Here is a 19,464-nt window from a genome sequence, read left to right as displayed (position 1 = left end):
CCTAAAGCCCAAAAAGCCCCTCTTTCCTCTCTCATTCGATTTTCCTCATGTTGCCTTGTCGTTTAACTTGACAGTCGGATTGCTCATAAAAGGAAAGAAAATAACATCAAACAAAAGCAATGATACATGAGAGAGACTTCTTCGACTTCCTTCTTCCATTATTGGAATATAGAAATGATAGTTGCAGTCGTGAGTATGCAAGTACCGTGCAATTACTTTGAAAAAAAATGAATAAATACGAGATCCACATAAAAAAATTTAATTTTTTAATAGTGAACCTTACTTTTTTTCAAAATAACTACACGATACTTACACATTTCATAATTATACGTAACATTACTCTATTGAATATTCTCCTTCAAATTCTGCCAATGTAATAATCAATGCATAACCACATAAATCCATGTATTATTTACAATTTTTAGCCCGTATTATTTACTTACTTTTAATGTCTTACATTTTAGTCATCATCAACTGACTACTCAGTATAATACACTGACTTATTCGATCATTATCTCCGACTATAATCGAGAACCATCGTCCGTAATGACATGGCCAACAAATTAATCAATATATCGAAAAAATGCTCTAAGATGGACTCTATCCTTTATAAAAATGTGAGCATATGATTCAAGTGTGATTGGTGTTTTAGATGAAGGGATTTTTTATACATCAATTACTATTTATTTTCATATCATATATTTGTAATTTTCTTCTAAAATATAAAAGTGATAAATTATATGAAAGCCAATAATTCTAACGCCAAAGTAGTACGAAAATATATGACCCCTACTCCCCAAATATGTACATCTCCAAAATAAAGCTAAAGAAGCGAAAGCTATAACTGATTTGGAACCTCGAGAAACGAACACAGAAAGACGCACTTTATTCCTGCACCTTCACCAATGACCATCACACTCCTTTTGCTTCCTAATTACCAATAACCCCCCATTCCCACTTTCCCCAACTTTCTCTACACGGACCCACCACCGCGGCAATTTAGTCAATTTACTTTCATCTAATCCAAAGCAAATTATACTGTTTAAGAGAAGAGACGACCAGACTTTGAGTCGTTTTATATTTGGCAAAACAAAAAAAATGACATGGTAGGGCACGCGTGTCAGGACATCGTTCTATGTGTACGGAACCAATCTTCTACCATCAGACAAATCAGCCCTTTGTCGTGACGGAGGAGCGCTTTTGTCTTCATTCTCCACTCATTAAAATTTCACTTCCAACCCCACTGATTGATGGTCAACATATTGGACAGTCCTGATTTAATTGTTCTAGTAGAAAACAGTTGATCTAACAGCTCCTAACTCAGGGGCATCATGGTCATTCAGCTTACATCACCAGTTAACAGTAAATATGGGATAGTACCACACGTTACCTGTCTTTCCAGTTCCTCCGTTCGATCAATCTCGGTCAGTCAACAGTATTATAGCAACCTCTTTTATTAACATTAAGGCCCTCAACTTCCCATTAATTACTCATTTAACACTCGAGCTCCCTCGCTCCGCTTACAACTTTCTATCCCCACTCGTTCTCTCACTCTCACCCCAGCTAGCCAACCTTTCGCAGCAGTTCATACCTCTGTCTCTGTCTCTCGAGTTGCGGACGACAATGGCGAAACCCGCCCTCTTTGTTCTACATTTCACTGCCTACCTCCTCATCCTTCTTTTCTTTCACTCGCAAGCTTACATGGATTCAGATAGGAAAGCTCTAATGGCATTCAAAGGCGCCTCTGACACTGCCAACAAGCTCGCCACCTGGAACTCCACCTCTAGCCTATGCGACTGGTACGGCGTTTCCTGCCTACACGACCGTGTCTCGAGGCTTGTTCTCGAGAACCTAGATCTCCGTGGTTCCTTTCATCCCCTAACCGCCCTAACTCGGCTCCGGGTTCTAAGCCTCAAGCGAAACCGCCTGTCGGGTCCCATTCCCGACCTCTCCAACATCACGGGTCTCAAGCTTCTCTTCCTTTCCTACAATAACTTTTCCGGCGGCTTCCCGCAGTCCGTTCCGTCGCTTTTCCGGCTTTACCGCCTCGATCTATCGTACAATAACTTGTCCGGCGACGTTCCGTTGGAGGTCAACGGTTTGACCCACCTTCTCACTCTCCGGCTCGAGGAGAACCAGTTTTCAGGTTCCATTTCCCGTCTGAGCCTCCCTAATCTACAGGACTTAAACGTCTCAGGTAATCACCTCTCCGGTGAAATACCGAAATCCTTCTCGGGTTTCCCAGAATCAGCTTTTTCTCGAAACCACGCTCTCTGTGGGTCACCATTGCTAAACTGCAAGAGCGTCACTACCAACCCGAAGATACCCGGATCCAACGGAGCCATAGCCTCGCCTTTAATGCCGGGTACTAAACCCACCACTGTAGTGGCATCATCGCCGAGTTCACTCCCTTCAAGCGCCACACCGACCAGATCGGTTAGCATTCACCACTCTGGAACCTCCAAATTAAGCACGGTGGCTCTAATCGCCATAATCCTCGGCGATGTGTTTGTCCTGGCTGTGGTCTCTCTCATCCTCTACTGCTACTTTTGGCGAAGCTACGCGACCAAAATGCGGGAGGGCAAGAGGTCGAAGCTCCTGCAGAGCGAGAAGATCGTTTACTCATCGAGCCCGTACCCGGTACAGAACGGGTTCGACAGGGGTCGAATGGTGTTCTTCGAGGGTGTGAAGCGGTTCGAGCTGGAGGACCTTCTTCGTGCCTCGGCGGAGATGTTGGGGAAAGGTGGGTTCGGGACAGCGTACAAGGCGGTGCTGGATGATGGAAATGTGGTGGCGGTGAAGAGGCTGAAGGATGCAAGCGTGGGAGGGAAGAGAGAGTTTGAGCAGCACATGGAGGTGCTGGGACGGCTGAGGCATCCCAATATTGTTAGTCTGAGGGCTTACTACTTTGCTAGAGAGGAGAAGTTGCTGGTCTATGATTACATGCCTAATGGGAGCTTGTTTTGGCTTCTTCATGGTATGTTTTACTATTTCGCAATGTCATTATTTTTGCTTTGATTTGTATTTATTTGTTAGTTCTGTTTGGTTGCCAAGAAAAAGTGAGGAAAATGATAATGGTTCAGAGCATTGTATCTCCCTAAAACAAAAAAAATTGGATAGTTGAGCATTGGTTCGATAGAGTTGAGGTATATGATGTGCCTATTCGGTTCGAGCATTTTTGCTCGACATCAGTTTTCCTGCGGTTCTGGGCAACCAAGCATCAGGCTAATTTAGTATACTGTCCATCAATAACATCTGATTTCATAGCAAGCATTAATTTGTCTAATCGTTGGTGATGGCGTGGTGGGTGAAGTTAGTTCGGGACCAGCAGATAATGCACATGTGGGGTGGCATGGGAATCAAGGAGATCGTAATTGTTGGTCCCGTCTGTGTTTTAAATGGCTCTAATGGTAGAAATGCAAGGTTGGTTTGTGTGTGTTAGCTTGGTTTGGTCTCAAATGTGGGATCCACTCACTCTTTTCACAAAGGGAAAGTTATGCACCACCGCAAAAATTACAAAAGCTTAATTGCGATTTGGGAATTGGGATTACTGTACCAGCACATTCCGTGCTCTGCTCCCTGCCCTTGAATGGTCGTGTCTATATTTCACTTTTCTCGGCACTCGTGTCTTTATCTGCTTTTGCTTTTTGTTCTTATCTTGCCTGGGTTCTGTCATATTTATATGATAAAAGTGGTGTTATTATATATTTTTGCATCTAAATTATTGGCGACAGGTAACAGAGGACCTGGGCGAACCCCACTGGACTGGACCACGAGGCTAAAGATCGCAGCCGGAGCGGCTCGAGGCCTAGCCTTTATTCACAACTCATGCAAGTCCCTTAGGCTCACCCACGGCAACGTTAAGTCCACCAACATCCTCCTCGACAGAACCGGCAACGCGCGAGTTTCCGACTTCGGGCTCTCTGTCTTCGCCGCCCCCACCGTGGCGACCCCACGTTCCAACGGCTACCGCGCTCCGGAATCGTTGGATGTTCGGAAACTCACCCAGAAATCCGACGTGTACTCTTTCGGTGTTCTTCTCCTGGAACTGCTCACCGGGAAGTGCCCTTCCGTGGTGGACAACGGTGGGCCAGGAGGAGGCTACGGAGGTGGGGTCGTTGACCTTCCGAGGTGGGTCCAGTCTGTGGTCAGAGAGGAATGGACGGCTGAGGTTTTCGATTTGGAGCTGATGAGGTACAAGGACATCGAGGAGGAGATGGTGGGGCTGTTGCAAATTGCCATGTCGTGTACCGCTGCTTCCCCCGATCAACGGCCCAAAATGAGCCAAGTCGTCAAGATGATCGAGGAGATACGTGGGGTCGAGATGTCGCCGTGCGACGACAACTTGGACTCTGTTTCGGAGTCCCCTTCAGTGTCCGAGGATGCCTGCGGAGCTAATCATGACTGAGTTTTTCTTTTCTTATAGAGGGAGAGTAATATGCTATAAATCTACTATTTTACAGTGATGGTACGTACCATTGAAGAGACTGTAAATCATGGGTTTCGTTTTGATTTATTTTTTTAAAGCTTCTAATTAAAGGAATTGGTAATGATTTCATACTGAGTTTGCGAGTGCTTCGGCTGCATGAAATAGCTCTTTCATCGTCACTGCTTGATTATTGAAGCTGACGTTGTGTTTGGGAAAGTTGTCAACTGCAATTTGTTTAATCATATGATAATGATATGTCTGGAATTCATGATTTGGCCCCAATTAGGAATTGTATGACTAGCTTAATTCTTGAATTATTGGACGCTATTATGGCTGGGGCACTAATACAGTTACGGCATTGCTTGCTGGCCGGCGAATCTTCCCAGCTGCATTAGTTGTCGAAATTGATTCTTAGTTGTCGGATTGTCAAGTGTGTTGGATTGTTACTACGGTGTTCTGTTTCTAAGAAAATCAGGATACCATCCTCTTGTTAACGAAAAAACTGTCTAATTGGTATGGGGTTTAGAGGAGGTGACAAAGGTAGGAGGTGGAGTACAGCGGCACGCGAATTTCTTAGTTGAGTGGTCATAAGTGGTATGTGTGGGCACGGGAACTATCATTTGGGGTTGATTTTCTTGCTACTGTATATATTGGTAAATGAGTTTTCAACTGATGAGGTCAAAAAAGTGAGACAATGCTTGAAAGACGGATTCAAGACAAACCATGGTTGAAAGGCAATGATGAATCCTTTGATAAAGTTGTCATCAAAGAAGGAAATAAAATAACTAGACGATATTTCACGAATTTTTTTTCAGGTGAATTTCATATTTACTCTTTTTTTTTTTAGTGTGGTGCTTGTATACTCAATAACTTCAAATATCATTTCTCAAATCTATTACATAGGACTCTAATTTATGGAAGAATTTTAGTAGGTAGAGAAAATCTATATACATGACACATAATTCCTAAACAAAGAAATTATAATAACGGATCATAAGAGATGTTCAAATCTTATTGTTCTTTGAAATTTACAATAATTTTTGTAACTGGCTTTTGGAAAGCGTGAGAATCCATCATCATTTTTCTTTTTAATGTACAAGTCATGAATTATGACTATGTAAATGGTGTTCCACCCAAATTGCTCCAAAAAAAAAAAAAAAGTTATTCCAGCCAAAATGCTTATAGCCCCCCCTGTGGGGAAGATGAGAGGGCTTAGAGAAAATCATTACAGTTGAAGAAAGAATGGCTTCGTAATTTCTAAACCTATTTGTTGAAGTGCATGAGCTTTGGAGCAAACCTCAAGAGCCTGTCGAGAGTACCAGGCAAAAATTTCCTGGCAAATAGAAAGCAAATATTCGTGGTGTTTCCTCTATACTCGCACTTGCTTCCGCTCCTCAGCATCTTCAAACGCTCCACTGTCACATCTGTTCTATAAAACTTAGCTGGATGGGGGCCACCCTTTGACCAGTCTACCCAAGTCAAACTCCTGTTTGAATTCCTCTCCCGAAACTTGATGCTCACAAAAGTTGGCAAGTAATGTTCATCTGCATAACATGAACCGCGGCAAAGCTTCTGAAAAATTGAGAAATATTTTTGGTCTGAGACAACTTCAGTGGCTAGGTCTCGGTCCATCTCGAACCATTGCGACCCTTTTCTCCATTGCTGAAGTGTGATCTCGGGACTCATACGAGGAATGTAGCGTCCTCGACCAACGATGCTGGGATCATCATAAGCCATGACATAGTTTTGGGTTGAGTTGAGAAGGTAGGAGTAAACGGTGGAGAAGTTGAAGAGAGGAATGCATGACTCCGAGAGAAGTATGAAACGCTGGTTTGAGATATCTAGAAGGGCGTTGGCTAGTAGCCGGCGCTCAGCCTCTATCATGTTCACCTTTCCCCATTGAACTTCCTGCAACGTCATACAAATTAAGCGGATGAATGAGTTCATCATGTCATATGATCATTTATTCCAACTTATTAAAAAGTCCACACTATCTACAAACAATATTTATTATTGTAAATATAAGATAAAAGAGTATCAAATTAATATGGTGTAAACATTTTATAAAAAAGTGAATATCACCTTTTATTCTTGAATATTATTAAATATTATTAAATTATTTTATTATTATTCACAAATTACTTCACTATTATTTATAAATTATTTTATTACTATTTTTACATATTCTTAATATCCAAATAATTTTCAAGATTAATTTACTTATTGTTTTAAAGAAGGACGATTGGATTAACTAATAAGGAAAAGATAGTCTGCCGCTCCACTTTTACCATTCTAATTAACCGTTTGTATATATTTTTTTTTTTAATAATTAAAGAAGATATTTTAAATATATTAATGTATTTTTTTATTTTTTAAAAATATTTAAATGTATTAAAAAAATATAAAAAAAAAAAAAAGAAAAAAAAGAAAGCTGGGCTTAAGAGTGGGGGCATGGTAGCCTCACTCTAAGCAATAGCTGAGGCCACTGGGTTTTTTTTATGAACAGTTCAATTCCATGTTGACAGACATCATGTTTAATGCGCACGTGCGTTTCGCCAGGCAAATGATAATGTACCACAGCTGAATAAAAAAAGGTAACCCCTGTTCTGGTCATCATTAAAGAAATGGATCAAAATGAGCAACTTTGGCCCACAAAGTACTCGACAGTTTCAAAACCCTTCCCTCTAGCTCTTTTTCTGTAGGGGGCGGCTATTATGCCGCCCCATTTTGACCGCTGGCATTCTGCTCAGCTTAATTTTTTTTTTTTTTTATATTTTTTTAATATATTTAAATATATTTAAAAAATAAAAAAAATATATTAATACATTTAAAATCACTTCTTTAACTATTAAGTAAAATAAAAATAAAATAAAAAAATAAATTTTGACTAGGTATCAAATAGAGGTGTCAAATTAAGGAGGTAAAGTAGACTTTCTCTTTTCTGTATCGCATTCTAGTAAATATCCAAACCAAATCTTAAAATCGAAAGAAACCATTTGATTTTAGGCTGTGGCTACTATACTGCCTATGTTGATCACTGGACGTATTGTTTAGTGTAAATTTTTTTTTTTATATTTTTTAATATATTTAAATATTTTTAAAAAATAAAAAAAATATTAATATATTTAAAATCACTTCTTTAATTATTAAATAAAAAAAAATTTTTTTAAACTAACGGTCAAATAGAATGGACAAAATAAAAAGGCAAAATAGATTTTTGCCTTGATTTTATTTTTCTATAAGCAACTGCATCGTCGCTTGCCTTAAAATCTGGTGCATGCTTTATCTGTGCGAGATCTTCTGTTTTGTTGGCAGTGCCATTGGTTATTCATTAGCTAGCAGCCTAGCTAGGAACTCTAACCAAATAAGCATTCTATAATTAATTAACACCACACTTCCATTTCTGTCCCTATCATATTTTGTTAATTTGACATCATCTATCAATTCTCAATTTTGTTTATTTTTTTAAATATAAATAATATTAACAAATAATATCATAATTATTAGTTCAACATGACAAAAATAAAATGAGAGTATAATATATATCATTGGAACTAAAGAAATTCTACCGACTACATCCTCATCTTATTCATATCATATTATGATGAGGCAGTATAAGCCATCAACTTTCGAAATGGTGAAAGTAGGATAGAAATATTATGGATTGTAGGATTACATTTTAATTGAGTTTTGTTATGCATTAACTACTATTCATATCCACATTTTACATATGACAATATTTTTTTTCATAAGGTGTGAGGTAGTGAATAGTGGCTGATGAGAAAAATTTTCACTAAACACTGAATGGTTTACTAGGTCAAAGTTGTATTGTTGTACTCTATTACACTTATTTTATAATTAATCAATGTAATTAGGATATTTTATTAAAAATAATTTCAGTTTTACATAACTATCTTCTATTTGAAATAGAATTAATTGCATAATCATCCAATTTTAAAGTTGCAAGTTAATTTCTTACTAAGTAATGCATGCATGTGTTCCATTCATAAACATGATCAATTATATGGAAATGTTTTTATATATCAAGGCTTTTGAGAAATACTAAATAGCACCTCCACCAGTTAATTTCAACTTTAAAATCATACATTTTTTTTATATTTTATTTTCAGCGTCCTATGGTAAAAAAAAAAGATTCAAAGAAAAACTGTTGAATTTCGTTTCCATTATATTCACAGCCGATATGCTTAAAATCTGAGAGAGATAGGAAATTGATCAGAGATAGATATAAAATAGGAAACAAATAATGATAAAAGTAAGAAAATAATTACCTTGCTAGGAATTCTTCGGCCATGAAACACGGGACTTTCAGGATATGATCCGTTATAAGGCGGATTTGAGTGCACGTAAATTGTGTAGAACCCTTCATGCCCCTTGAAGAATTTCTCCCACAGAGGACCCAAAATAACTGGTCCCCTCGTCAAGAACATGAACGCAACCTTTGGAACTCTATCAAATGGATATTCTCGAATCTGAGGAACCATTGAAGCTCTCCAAAGCAGTTCCTTATCATCCATGTCGTGCATAACACTAGGCGGCTCCAGATACTCTCTCAGTCCTATGCGACCCGTCGATGTTCCTGCTGTCAAACTCGGCTCCACCAATTGCGATGATGGTAATGATGGCGGTAAATTTGCTGGAAACGACAACTGGACGAATTGTAGACTAAATGAAACGCTTTTGAGGTAGAAACTGAGTATGACCCCAAAGGTTAAACCACAACCAAAGAGGACGAAATAGGAGAGTATATACTGGGGATGTAACTGGGAATTTAAGAGCTTGGAAACTGAGTTTATTGGGTTCTGGTTTTGACCCTTCATCTCTGGATCGAGAGACAGTGTATTGTAGTTGTGAGATCAATTCCTTTTCTGATACAAAGTGTTTTTAGATGCCAAACAAAAAATGAAAGTCTACGATTGATGGTAATTAATAACTTCTAAGATCAGATACTATAAATGATGAATATATATATATATATATATATATATATATATATATATATATATATATATGCAGAAGGGATCTCAACAAATATCAGCAGAAGAAGAAGGAAGAACCCCAAGAATATGGTAGACACACCGCGCGCTGAACTTGTTGCGCAAGAAGGAATTAAGATAACGTACGTCGTAAGATCAATCACTAGTGATTCAAATTAGATTGATCAGATCAAATGGAAGAGAGTGAGAAGGAGAGAGGGAGATCAGAGAGATATTGGCCCAGATAGGATGTGTGTAGGCGCCTTAAATCAATGCATGCTGCTGATGGCTTTGTGGTCGGGACAATGGATTAAGACTTTTTTTTTGTTATCTAGCAATGCCCATTTATGAGTTGAGAATGCCAGTTTTGACGCTCTTTAATTTGCCGCGTTCCTAAATTATTATTTATGTAAAATAATATATACCCAAAGTACTCATATGGCACTTATAAGTTGACTAATATATATATATATATATATATATATATAAAGACAAATACTTTAGTCATGAAAATAAATTTACAAACTGATGTAATTTAATATAATGTGTTAGATTATAAAATTATTTTTATTAAAAATAAATCTAACAAATTTTATAAAATTATATTAATTTATAAATTTATTTTTATATATATAGCAATTCTAATATATAAAAGAAAGAAGAAGGATGTTGGAATAACTAGGTAGAATTTAATTAATAGTTGTGGAAAAATAAAAATAAAACCAAACCGCTCGAATTTATGTTCCTGTTTTGAAGGGACCTGAAACGGCATAGCCGACGTCCGTTTCGTTTTCTGTGGACTTTGAAATGTATAAGATCCAGCAAAGTTGGTGAGTTAATAAGAGCTGGCCGCCGCCTAAAAGTATTCCTCATAATGCTTTTGTTTCCGTGTCAACTTGTATCATTCAAAATAATTGCAAATGCCCACGTGGATATGCGAATCGAAAAAACCTCCCCCACCTCGATCGGCTTCGGAGAAAAGTCCTACGCCATACAACGCAGAGACTGCGTGAATATCTATCTGAAACTGCATGGATGGATTTTTCGGAGCATTTTCTAAAATTCTTTTTTGTTTATAATTTTTATTTTCTTTTTCTAAACTTCAATATATTCAAACATGATAACTCAATTGATTGGAAAAATGAAAGAAATTTCCACGTGATGTTCATCAATCTTAAACCTGTCTCTTTTCCTGTATGTTTGTCCATGTTCTTTTTTCTTGGAGTACGTACCCTGGGACTTTCTTCCTTTTGCTTCTTTCACGTTAAACAAAGAAAAAATCGTAATCATTGATACTTACTTTTTGGTTCAAATTTTCCACGTCGACAATAATTGGAGATGAACAGAAGGAAGATGACGTGCATGGTACTCTCAACATTAGAAAAAGTAGGTTATCATTCGTGCGGTCAAAGGGCATCCTCTAGAAGTAATTTATACGTGCCATTTAGTTCTAACTGAATTATAAGTACATTTCGTTTAGAAAATTAATTTATTAAGTTCATTGAAAATAAACATAAGAAAATAGACAAGAAAACGTAAGAAAATAATAAAAAAATATTTTAATCACAAAAAAATTACATAAAAATAAACCTACAAACTGATATAATTTTATATTATGAATTTACTTTTATAAAATTTATTTATGTTTGTAACACTTCTCGAAAAGAGAATATTTATGACTTATCAACCAAGTATGTCTCATGAGTGGATTAAAATAATAATATCAAACTAATTAATAAAAAAAAAAACAAGAGATATAATAGGTTCCAAGCTTAATCTTGTATATAGTCTCCTTTGATGGCTTATTCATCTCTTTTATATAAAGTTAATCAGGCTTCCCGTGTTCGTATAATGTTGACCTGCATCTTAACTCAGTAGTCAGTATGTTACAAAGTAAAAAGGTGGCTCTATCTGTTTCTGGAAGACTTTTCTTAATTTTCTGCAAGCAGCTAGCCACGTCGGCCTGCATGTTGAGATTTCTTCGTCTGTAGGCCAATATCCCAACCTGTTCCTAATTACGGACCCATGCCGAACAGTACTTATCAATATAACAGTAGATAGAAGAAGGCTAATTATATTCTCAAGTTGATGTGTATATATAATACATCATCTACATCATAAATGATAAAACTTGATTTCTAAAATCTAAATTTTAAATTTTTTATTCCAAATCAAATTATGTCATATTGTCATGTAAGCACTTTATTAAGGCTTCATTTAGATACATAAATAGTTTCATCTCATCTCATTTAATCATTATAACTTTATTAAAATTTCACACAAAATATAATAAACAATTCAATTTTTTTCAAATCCCAAAACAATAATTTGTCATGTATGTCATTCTATATTAATGCTTAAATGTGTATTTAAATAGAAGAGTATTTCTACATCCACAAACAAATTATGCAAAAGTAATCCCACAAACTGATGTGGTTTCATCTGATCCGTTAGATCTACATTACAATAAAAGTAATTTTATAATCTGACAAACCACATCAATTTGTGCGATTGTTTTTGTGTAATCCATTTGTGGTTAGAGTATTTCCCTTTAACTTAACAACTTGAGATTTTGTTTTTTTTTTTTTTTAAATACCGAGGTGGGTATTGTAAGTGAGAAAAGCTCGCAACATGCGTGACTGGTATATTGACATATATATAGGATTTACAGAGACTCATGGACATCTATGGTGCTAGCTATATGAGAAATATTCATGGAATGTGCAACTACTAGTTGATATATAACAGATATGTATAATTATAAAAAGTAAGAATAATGGGAAAATAGAGATGGAGACATAGGGCTTGATTCATGGAGATTGTGGAGTGATTCATGGAGATTGTCTCTTCATTCCCCTTCAAGCTTGAGGTAGGATAGGATTGATGTGGAGTTTGCTTCGATTGGGTTTGAATTTTGGGCTGCAAAGTGGCTTGGTGAAGATGTCGGCCACTTGATTTTGGCCAAAAACATGTGCTAAATTAATTAAACCTTGAGCGACTTGTTCTTGTACAAAATGGACATCGATCTCAATGTACTTGGTGCGGTGATGAAAAATCAAATTCTTGGCCATGCTCAAGGCACTGATGTTATCAGAGTGTAATGTAGGAGAGGAAAGTATATATCCAATGCTCTTAAGCAAATTCTTTTAACATGAAGAAGATGTGGAGTTCGAGGGTTTTGCACAAACTGACATGCAAAGTTTACTTTATCTGATGTCAGGCCTCGTCAAGGTTAGGTATTGTAGTGTGCCCACCATCTATCGGTAGTGAGTGGGATCGGACAAGAGGAGGCCTTCATGAGCTAAAAGTTAAACTCCTGAAGCAAGGGGAGTTGACATTGGCTTGGCACCTTCACCTTCAAAATCAAATCTATGTAGCAAAGATAACAAATATCGTGTCTGAGAAAGACTTAAAGAACTGGAATCTCATTCAACCTGTACTCCAAGGAAATAATGTAACTCGCCGAGATCCTTGATATGAAAAATTGTTGACAAATGAGAGATGAGTTTTTCAATGGAGGAAGATGAATTTCCTGTGAGAATTATATCATCCACATAAATGAGCAATATAAGAATGTTAGATCCTTGGCAGAAAAAAAATAATGAGGTATCATAAGGACATGGTTGAAATCCTAGTAGATGAAGATAAGCACTAAACTTGAGATACCATGCACGAGGAGCCTCTTTTAAACCATACATGATGAGCTTGATCCTCAAAACTTGGAAGGGTTAAGAAAACCTTTTCTTGCAAATTCCCATGCAAGAAAGCGTTATGGATATCGAGTTGTTTCAAAGGCCATCTATGAGAGAGAGCCAAAGCGAGAATCAATCGAATTGTTCCAGGTTTGACGACGGGACTAAATGTTTCATCGTAATGTAGCCCTTGAAGTTGAGTAAAACTTCGGGCAAAAAGTCAGGTCTTGTAATGTTTAATAGAACTGTCGGCATGATTTTTGACTTTAAAAACTCATTTACTTGTGACAAGATTCATGTTGGGTGAAGGAAGTACAAGGGTCCAAGGCCAATTTGCAAGAAGTGCATTGATCTCGGATTGCATGACCTGCTGCCATTTGTGATCTTTTTGGGCCTACTTGTATGTCTTGGGCTCGGTTGGAGTGGCAACCAAATTTGCAATAAAACAAGTAGGAGAATGATGATGTGTAGAAAAGAAACTTTGGGGCCACTTGGTACCATCATGTGAGTGGATCACCATTGGGTGAGTCCGAAGTGGCCAGGGCCATGTGGAGAAAAGGAAGCATGACCATCCAAGACCAGAGTTGAATCATGGGGCTGGGCCGCTGATGCTAAAGTCAAGACATTTTGTTCCACAGGGACAGGGGTTAGGCCCATTCTAGGTAAACATGTACAGTTGGAGATGAATTTGTCAAAAAAACACCCTCAGACATGGATTGAAAAGGAACATGTTGAAGGCCCTTTGGAAGAGGACGAGTTTTGAACCACTGAAAGTTATCTGGAGGATGCCCCTACTGAGAAGAAAAAGGAAATATTTCTTCATTAAAAACATGTTTGGATATATAAATTCATTCGGTGTCCAAAGCCATGCATCTATAGCCTTTGTGGTGTGGAGAATAACTAATGAAGACACATGGGGTGGATTTAAAATCAAGCTTGGACTAACCAAATTGAGTGAGATATAGGTAACATGTACACCCAAACACTTAAAAAAAAGTTTAAGAAGGAGGGTGAAAAACCTGTTAAAATGGGGATCGGCCATTGAGGGTGGGAGAGGGCAAACGATTTATAAGAAACACTATAGTTTGAAAAGTGGCATACCAAGATATATTTTTAAGTGAGGAATGTGTCATTAAGGTAAGAGTAGTGTCAACAATGTGACAATGATGCCTCTCAACAAAACCATTTTGTTTTGGAGTTCCAAGACAAGACAATTGGTGAACAAAACCTTGGGAAATAAAATAATTTTTGAGAGTTTGATTTACAAATTCGCCGCCACCATCACTTTGAACAATTTTGACCTGAATATGAAATTGATTTTCCATCAATATAAGAATTGGGAAATTTTTGAATGACATCTGATTTTCTAGCCAAAGGATAGAACCACATATAGTACGGGTACTCATCAATAATTACTAGAGGCACAACAATTATCCGTTTTATGGTTCAGACCATCGCACCGAAAATAGGTAATGCGGGAAACTCGACCACCATGAATAGGGCTACAACCATTGCTACCACAATTTTGAGGTTGCTAACCACGTCCATCAAAGGTCCTACCCTGAGACTCTGCACCCCATGGCTTCCTTTGAAACGAGAAGAAGGTCGAGAACCACGAGTGCGATATTGTTGTTTGCCTTGTGCTTTTAGACGCAGAGGCATGATTTGTATGAAGGTTGACAATGGAGTGTCAGTCACGAGTTGAGAAATTCGAAGATCAAAATCTCTCAATTTGCTGGTAACATTTTCAAGACATGGAAATGTGTCTATGGCATTTATGGCAGCAACGATTGGGTCAAATTCGGAACCTAAACCTCATAGCAAGCATATTATAAGATCTTCATCCTCCATCGGTTTCCTAGCACCACTGAGGGAAAGGGCCAAAGCTTTAGTCTTGTGCAGATATTCTTTCATTGAAGACGCACCTTTGTTGAGTGTCTGCAACTCACTACATCTTCTGAACACAATCTCTTGTACGTCGACCATATAGAGTTTCGAGAGCCTCCCATGCCTCACGAGCCGTTTCACAATTAATCAGTTGAGAGAGTTGAATATCAAAAAGAGAACTATTGATCCATCCAAGAATCAATTGATCAAGACGCATCCACCTTGTTGTCGCCGGGTTCAGGCTTAGAACACCATTGTCACCAAGAATGATGGAGATCGGGCAGGGCACTTCATTTGTAATATAGTCGAGGAGACCATGTCCTCAAAGAATCAGAACCACTTGAGCTTTCCAAAGAAGGTAGCTTGTGGAAGCTAATTTCATAGAAATACCGAGCAGGTTAGTCCTTGTTGAAAACCTATCAAAGGAAGAGATTTCATCCACAGGAGGAATCACAGAGGTAGAAGAAGACGCCATTTAGTTTGAAACCTCGTGTGGTTCTTGATACCATGTAAGTGAGAAAAGCCTGCAATGTGCATGGCTGGTACATTGACATATATATAGGACTTACAGAGACTCATGAAGAACTGTGGTGCTAGTTGTCTGAGAAATATACATGAAATGTACAGCCAATAGTTGATATATAACAAATATGTATAATTACAAAAAGCAATCCGAACTGGAAAACCCGACCACACCGGACCGAAATTCACAATGGTCAGTTTCGGTCCTAGGGTTTGGGATATTTCAAGAATCGGTCCGGTCTCAGGGTGGGATTTTTTACCCCGGATTGGACCAACCAAATTACAAATATATATTTTTAAATATTTTTTATAATTATATATTTTATTTTATATAGTAACTTTATAAGTGAATTATGTAATTTTCATCTACCTATAACTATTGACAATATAAAATATAAAATATATAATTATTAATTAACTAATATATAATTATAAATTTTGATATTTTGAACAACTTTTTTTAGGCTATTTTTAAGTAAAAAAATGTGAAAATAAAGTTAAATAGTTGTATTACAACGAGAAGATAATGGATGATTAAAGTTTTTTTTTAAACCTTGTTGTTATCGGCGGGCATCATTGATTGTAATAGACATTTTGTTCATGATTTTCTTCTTAACCTAGTTGGTACTTATCATCTATACTTTCATTACACTTGGACTATGTCATCACCATTTTATGAATGAAACTTCTTTATTATCTACAAAAAGATGTAAACTAAAATCCATTACAAATAGGATTAAAAACAAGCTCTCAATTTTTCTCTAGTTCTCAACACCCACTCTTGTAGAGGTGGCAAAGGAGGATGAAGAGAAGCTCCCGAGTTCCCTTTGTTGCCTCTCCCCTCTATTCAAATTATTTGCCTTACTCAAAGTTGAGACGTGAAATTCTCATAGACATATTATTGGTTATGTCTCTTGCATGAGAGAGACTCCTCTTGTCCTCCATTAGTCTCAAATTGTTAAGTCTCATCCTATCATCAATAAACCAAATGTAACACTTAGCTCAGCACCGAGCTCGCGTTCTATAAGTTTTTTTTTTCTTTTTTCTTTTTATTTATAGAAGTTAATATGTAGCTTTACAAAAAATTTTGAATAGCTCACACGCAAAGTTTTAAATACCGTTTCAAAATAGTTTATATATAGATAAATTAATTATATATGTATAAATTATATTTCAAAATAAAATATATGCAAGTTTTAAAAAGTTAAAACACATATTTATTAAACTCGATAATACTTCTAAGTTCTCAATACAATTATTACAAAAATAATCACTCATCTTCATCACAAAAAGGAGAGTAGGAATTTGATTTTCAGTTCTCGAGCAAAGGGGATTAAACAAAGTTAAGAAAATAGTCTTCAAATGTTAAAATTAGAGTGAGAAAAGTGAAAATACATTAAAAATATAAAATTTCGGCCGGCACACTGAAAACCGGCCAGTATTGAGTTAAACGCACCGGTACGATCGGTATTTGACCATGTACAAAATACATACATTCCTTGTACCGGTCACTACCCCAGCATGGTAAATATTGGCCAGTACGACACAGTATTTAAAACTCTGCTCATGGGCCCAAAATTTATTTTGGTAGGATATATTTTTTTTAGTAGAAATTTCATTTAATGAGCCAATATTTCGGAAAACCTTATTTGAAATTTATGGGATAATTTAGTGTTAAAACTTTTGGTTAACTGGGATTTTTAAATTAGACCCTAGAGTCAAAAAATTTATTTTAAGGCCTGTTAGGATTTCAAGAATGATTTTAGGCTCAATAAATGAGTAAAGCTCATTTTTATAATTTATAGATCAAGTGAGCCCTTCTTAAATTTAGTGGTGGCCCAAGAATTTATTCAAAAAGCCCAAGCCCATCTACTTAGAACGTCTCTTCTCCCTTTCCTTCTTTAGGGTTTCGACTACCTATATATATATATATATATATATATATATATATATATACACACAATTATATCTCTCTCTGTGTGTGTACCCTCATGTACGTAGAAATCTCCCTCAACTAGGGTTGCCGCTTCCCTTTATATCTCGTCCACGTATGTTGAAGACCCAAGCATGTCCTTCACATTTTATCAAGTCGTAACACCCTCCCGCATCAAACCAGATCAACCAACGACCACCACCCATTCAACCTTCTCAGATCCTTCTCCCACTGCCCAACAACCATCACAAAACCTCCTGTCAAGCCCCACGTGCTACCATCCCCACCAAAGCCCACCATGGTCGTTGTACATCTCACCGTAGTCAGCCTTAATTTTCCCAAGCCGCCAGCCTAGAGCAATTAAAAGGAACAACACCTCCACGTGCGTCGCCAACCACCACCCTCAGTTTGTGCATCCCCTCCCCACACCTCCACACACAACCATCGCAGCCTCTATTCTAAGTAGGGAAAAATAGAGCACAGTTCTCTTCTTCAAAGCGCGGCAACCCAGCGACGAAAACACCCTTCAACTGTCCAGCATAGAAGAATGCGCACCACCTTACGTTGGAACCGTTGTGGTAAGCCTCCACCACCATAACACGGTTGCTCTTTCCCCTCATGAAATTGCAACGTTAAGGGATTGTTGCTGAAGCCGTTGCAAGTAATGCGGACCAACGCCAACCGCCAACCTGCACCACCATGAGCCACCAGTGCACCTCATCTCCTATGTTTCCAGCACCAAAAAACATAGCACTGAAGTGTAACCCCATACTAAACCCTTCCATCCTCGATCACCGCTCAGCAGCACTAAGACCATTGTTGCGCTGCCACGGTTTCCTCTCTTCACTATACCACTGTACCATTGTACCACGCAGTGGCCACCAAGAAGCGCCACAAACCCAAGCTGCAAATTACATATTTCTTCCCCACACCACATCAATTTTCTCTTGGCCACACTCAGCTCTCTCTCCACTTTATCTCTCTGTCTCTCTCTCTCTCTCACGGTTGTCTCCCTTATCTCACCATGACTCTCTCTCAAGTTCTTGGTTTATCTCCTTCTCTCTACCTCGGTAAGCCTCTCTCTCTCTCTCTCTCTCTATCATGCTCTGCCATCTGTAACGGCCACCGTTGCTCACCCATGCTAGAGGTTCATGTCGAACCCTCAACTCACATCGCATGTATTCTCTACCCATAAGCCTCTCTCGTCTACTAGTTGTTAAAACTTCAAGCCCCTTAGAAAGTAAGTTACATAAATACTTCTGCCAATTAAGTGTTGATGTAGGATTGATATTATATGACATGATTGTGACAAAATAAAGAGAATTTAAATGTTTGGAGGTGGAAAATAATTTGGATTTAACGAGTAGTATCGATTTATGAAATGTTAGATTATTTTAGGAAAATTGAAGGAACTTTGAGAAGTTAAAGTCGAACACATGAACACTAGATTTATGACTTTAATTTCAATATCATGGAGTTAATATGATTTTAGGAATTAATTGTGAAATTCTTTGGAGAAATTACATGAAGATCAAAGTATTTTGAGAAGGAACTATAAGTTAGGGTTTTGAGGTTTTTTTTTTTAGACATTAAGGAAATATAGATTTTTATACAACAGGTTTTAATTATGAAGTATGTGCTCAATTGAAAATTAACACAAATTAAGTGACTATTTTATAGATGGTGATTGATATTCTCTTAGCACTGTTGTGAGAAAATTCAGATAAGTTAAAAAGTCCATGTAAGCGGGATTCTTATGCTAAACTCTGTATAAACTGAATGGATTGAGGTTGACTTTATGAAAAATGTGCATGATATGTTTTGAAATGAAATGTGAAAACAACCTCAGTCATGTGTTCTGTCATGACTGGTGTAGACATGAACTTATTTTTTACATTCAGTTTCTAAACTATAAAAAAAAAAAAAAAAAAAGCGAATATGTGATGTGAAAATTTTTGTATTGATTAAGTGAAAATGCTTTGAATCTATTTTTAATTATGTGAAAAT

General features: G+C 37.2%; 2 protein-coding genes across 2 annotated transcripts; one reads left to right on the top strand and one right to left on the bottom strand.

Moving 5' to 3' along the window:
- Positions 1–1,478: 1,478 nt before the first annotated feature.
- LOC121255754 (probable leucine-rich repeat receptor-like protein kinase At1g68400) lies at positions 1,479–4,697 on the top strand. The gene is made up of 2 exons (XM_041156249.1): positions 1,479–2,977; positions 3,735–4,697. Exons 1-2 carry the CDS (start codon positions 1,624–1,626, stop codon positions 4,406–4,408), a joined length of 2,028 nt encoding a protein of 675 aa, XP_041012183.1. The 5' UTR covers positions 1,479–1,623; the 3' UTR covers positions 4,409–4,697.
- Positions 4,698–5,501: 804 nt separating this feature from the next.
- LOC121254033 (glycosyltransferase BC10-like) lies at positions 5,502–9,413 on the bottom strand. Its single transcript, XM_041153996.1, has 3 exons — positions 8,719–9,413; positions 5,642–6,337; positions 5,502–5,575 (listed from the first exon to the last, which is right to left on the bottom strand). Exons 1-2 carry the CDS (start codon positions 9,265–9,267, stop codon positions 5,693–5,695), a joined length of 1,194 nt encoding a protein of 397 aa, XP_041009930.1. The 5' UTR covers positions 9,268–9,413; the 3' UTR covers positions 5,502–5,575; positions 5,642–5,692.
- Positions 9,414–19,464: the final 10,051 nt, after the last annotated feature.

The sequence above is a fragment of the Juglans microcarpa x Juglans regia genome, chromosome 3D (assembly GCF_004785595.1).
Source record: "Juglans microcarpa x Juglans regia isolate MS1-56 chromosome 3D, Jm3101_v1.0, whole genome shotgun sequence".
NCBI lineage: Eukaryota > Viridiplantae > Streptophyta > Magnoliopsida > Fagales > Juglandaceae > Juglans > Juglans microcarpa x Juglans regia.
The sequence above is the reverse complement of the archived record's forward strand: the minus strand, read 5'-3'. Positions and strand labels throughout refer to the sequence as shown.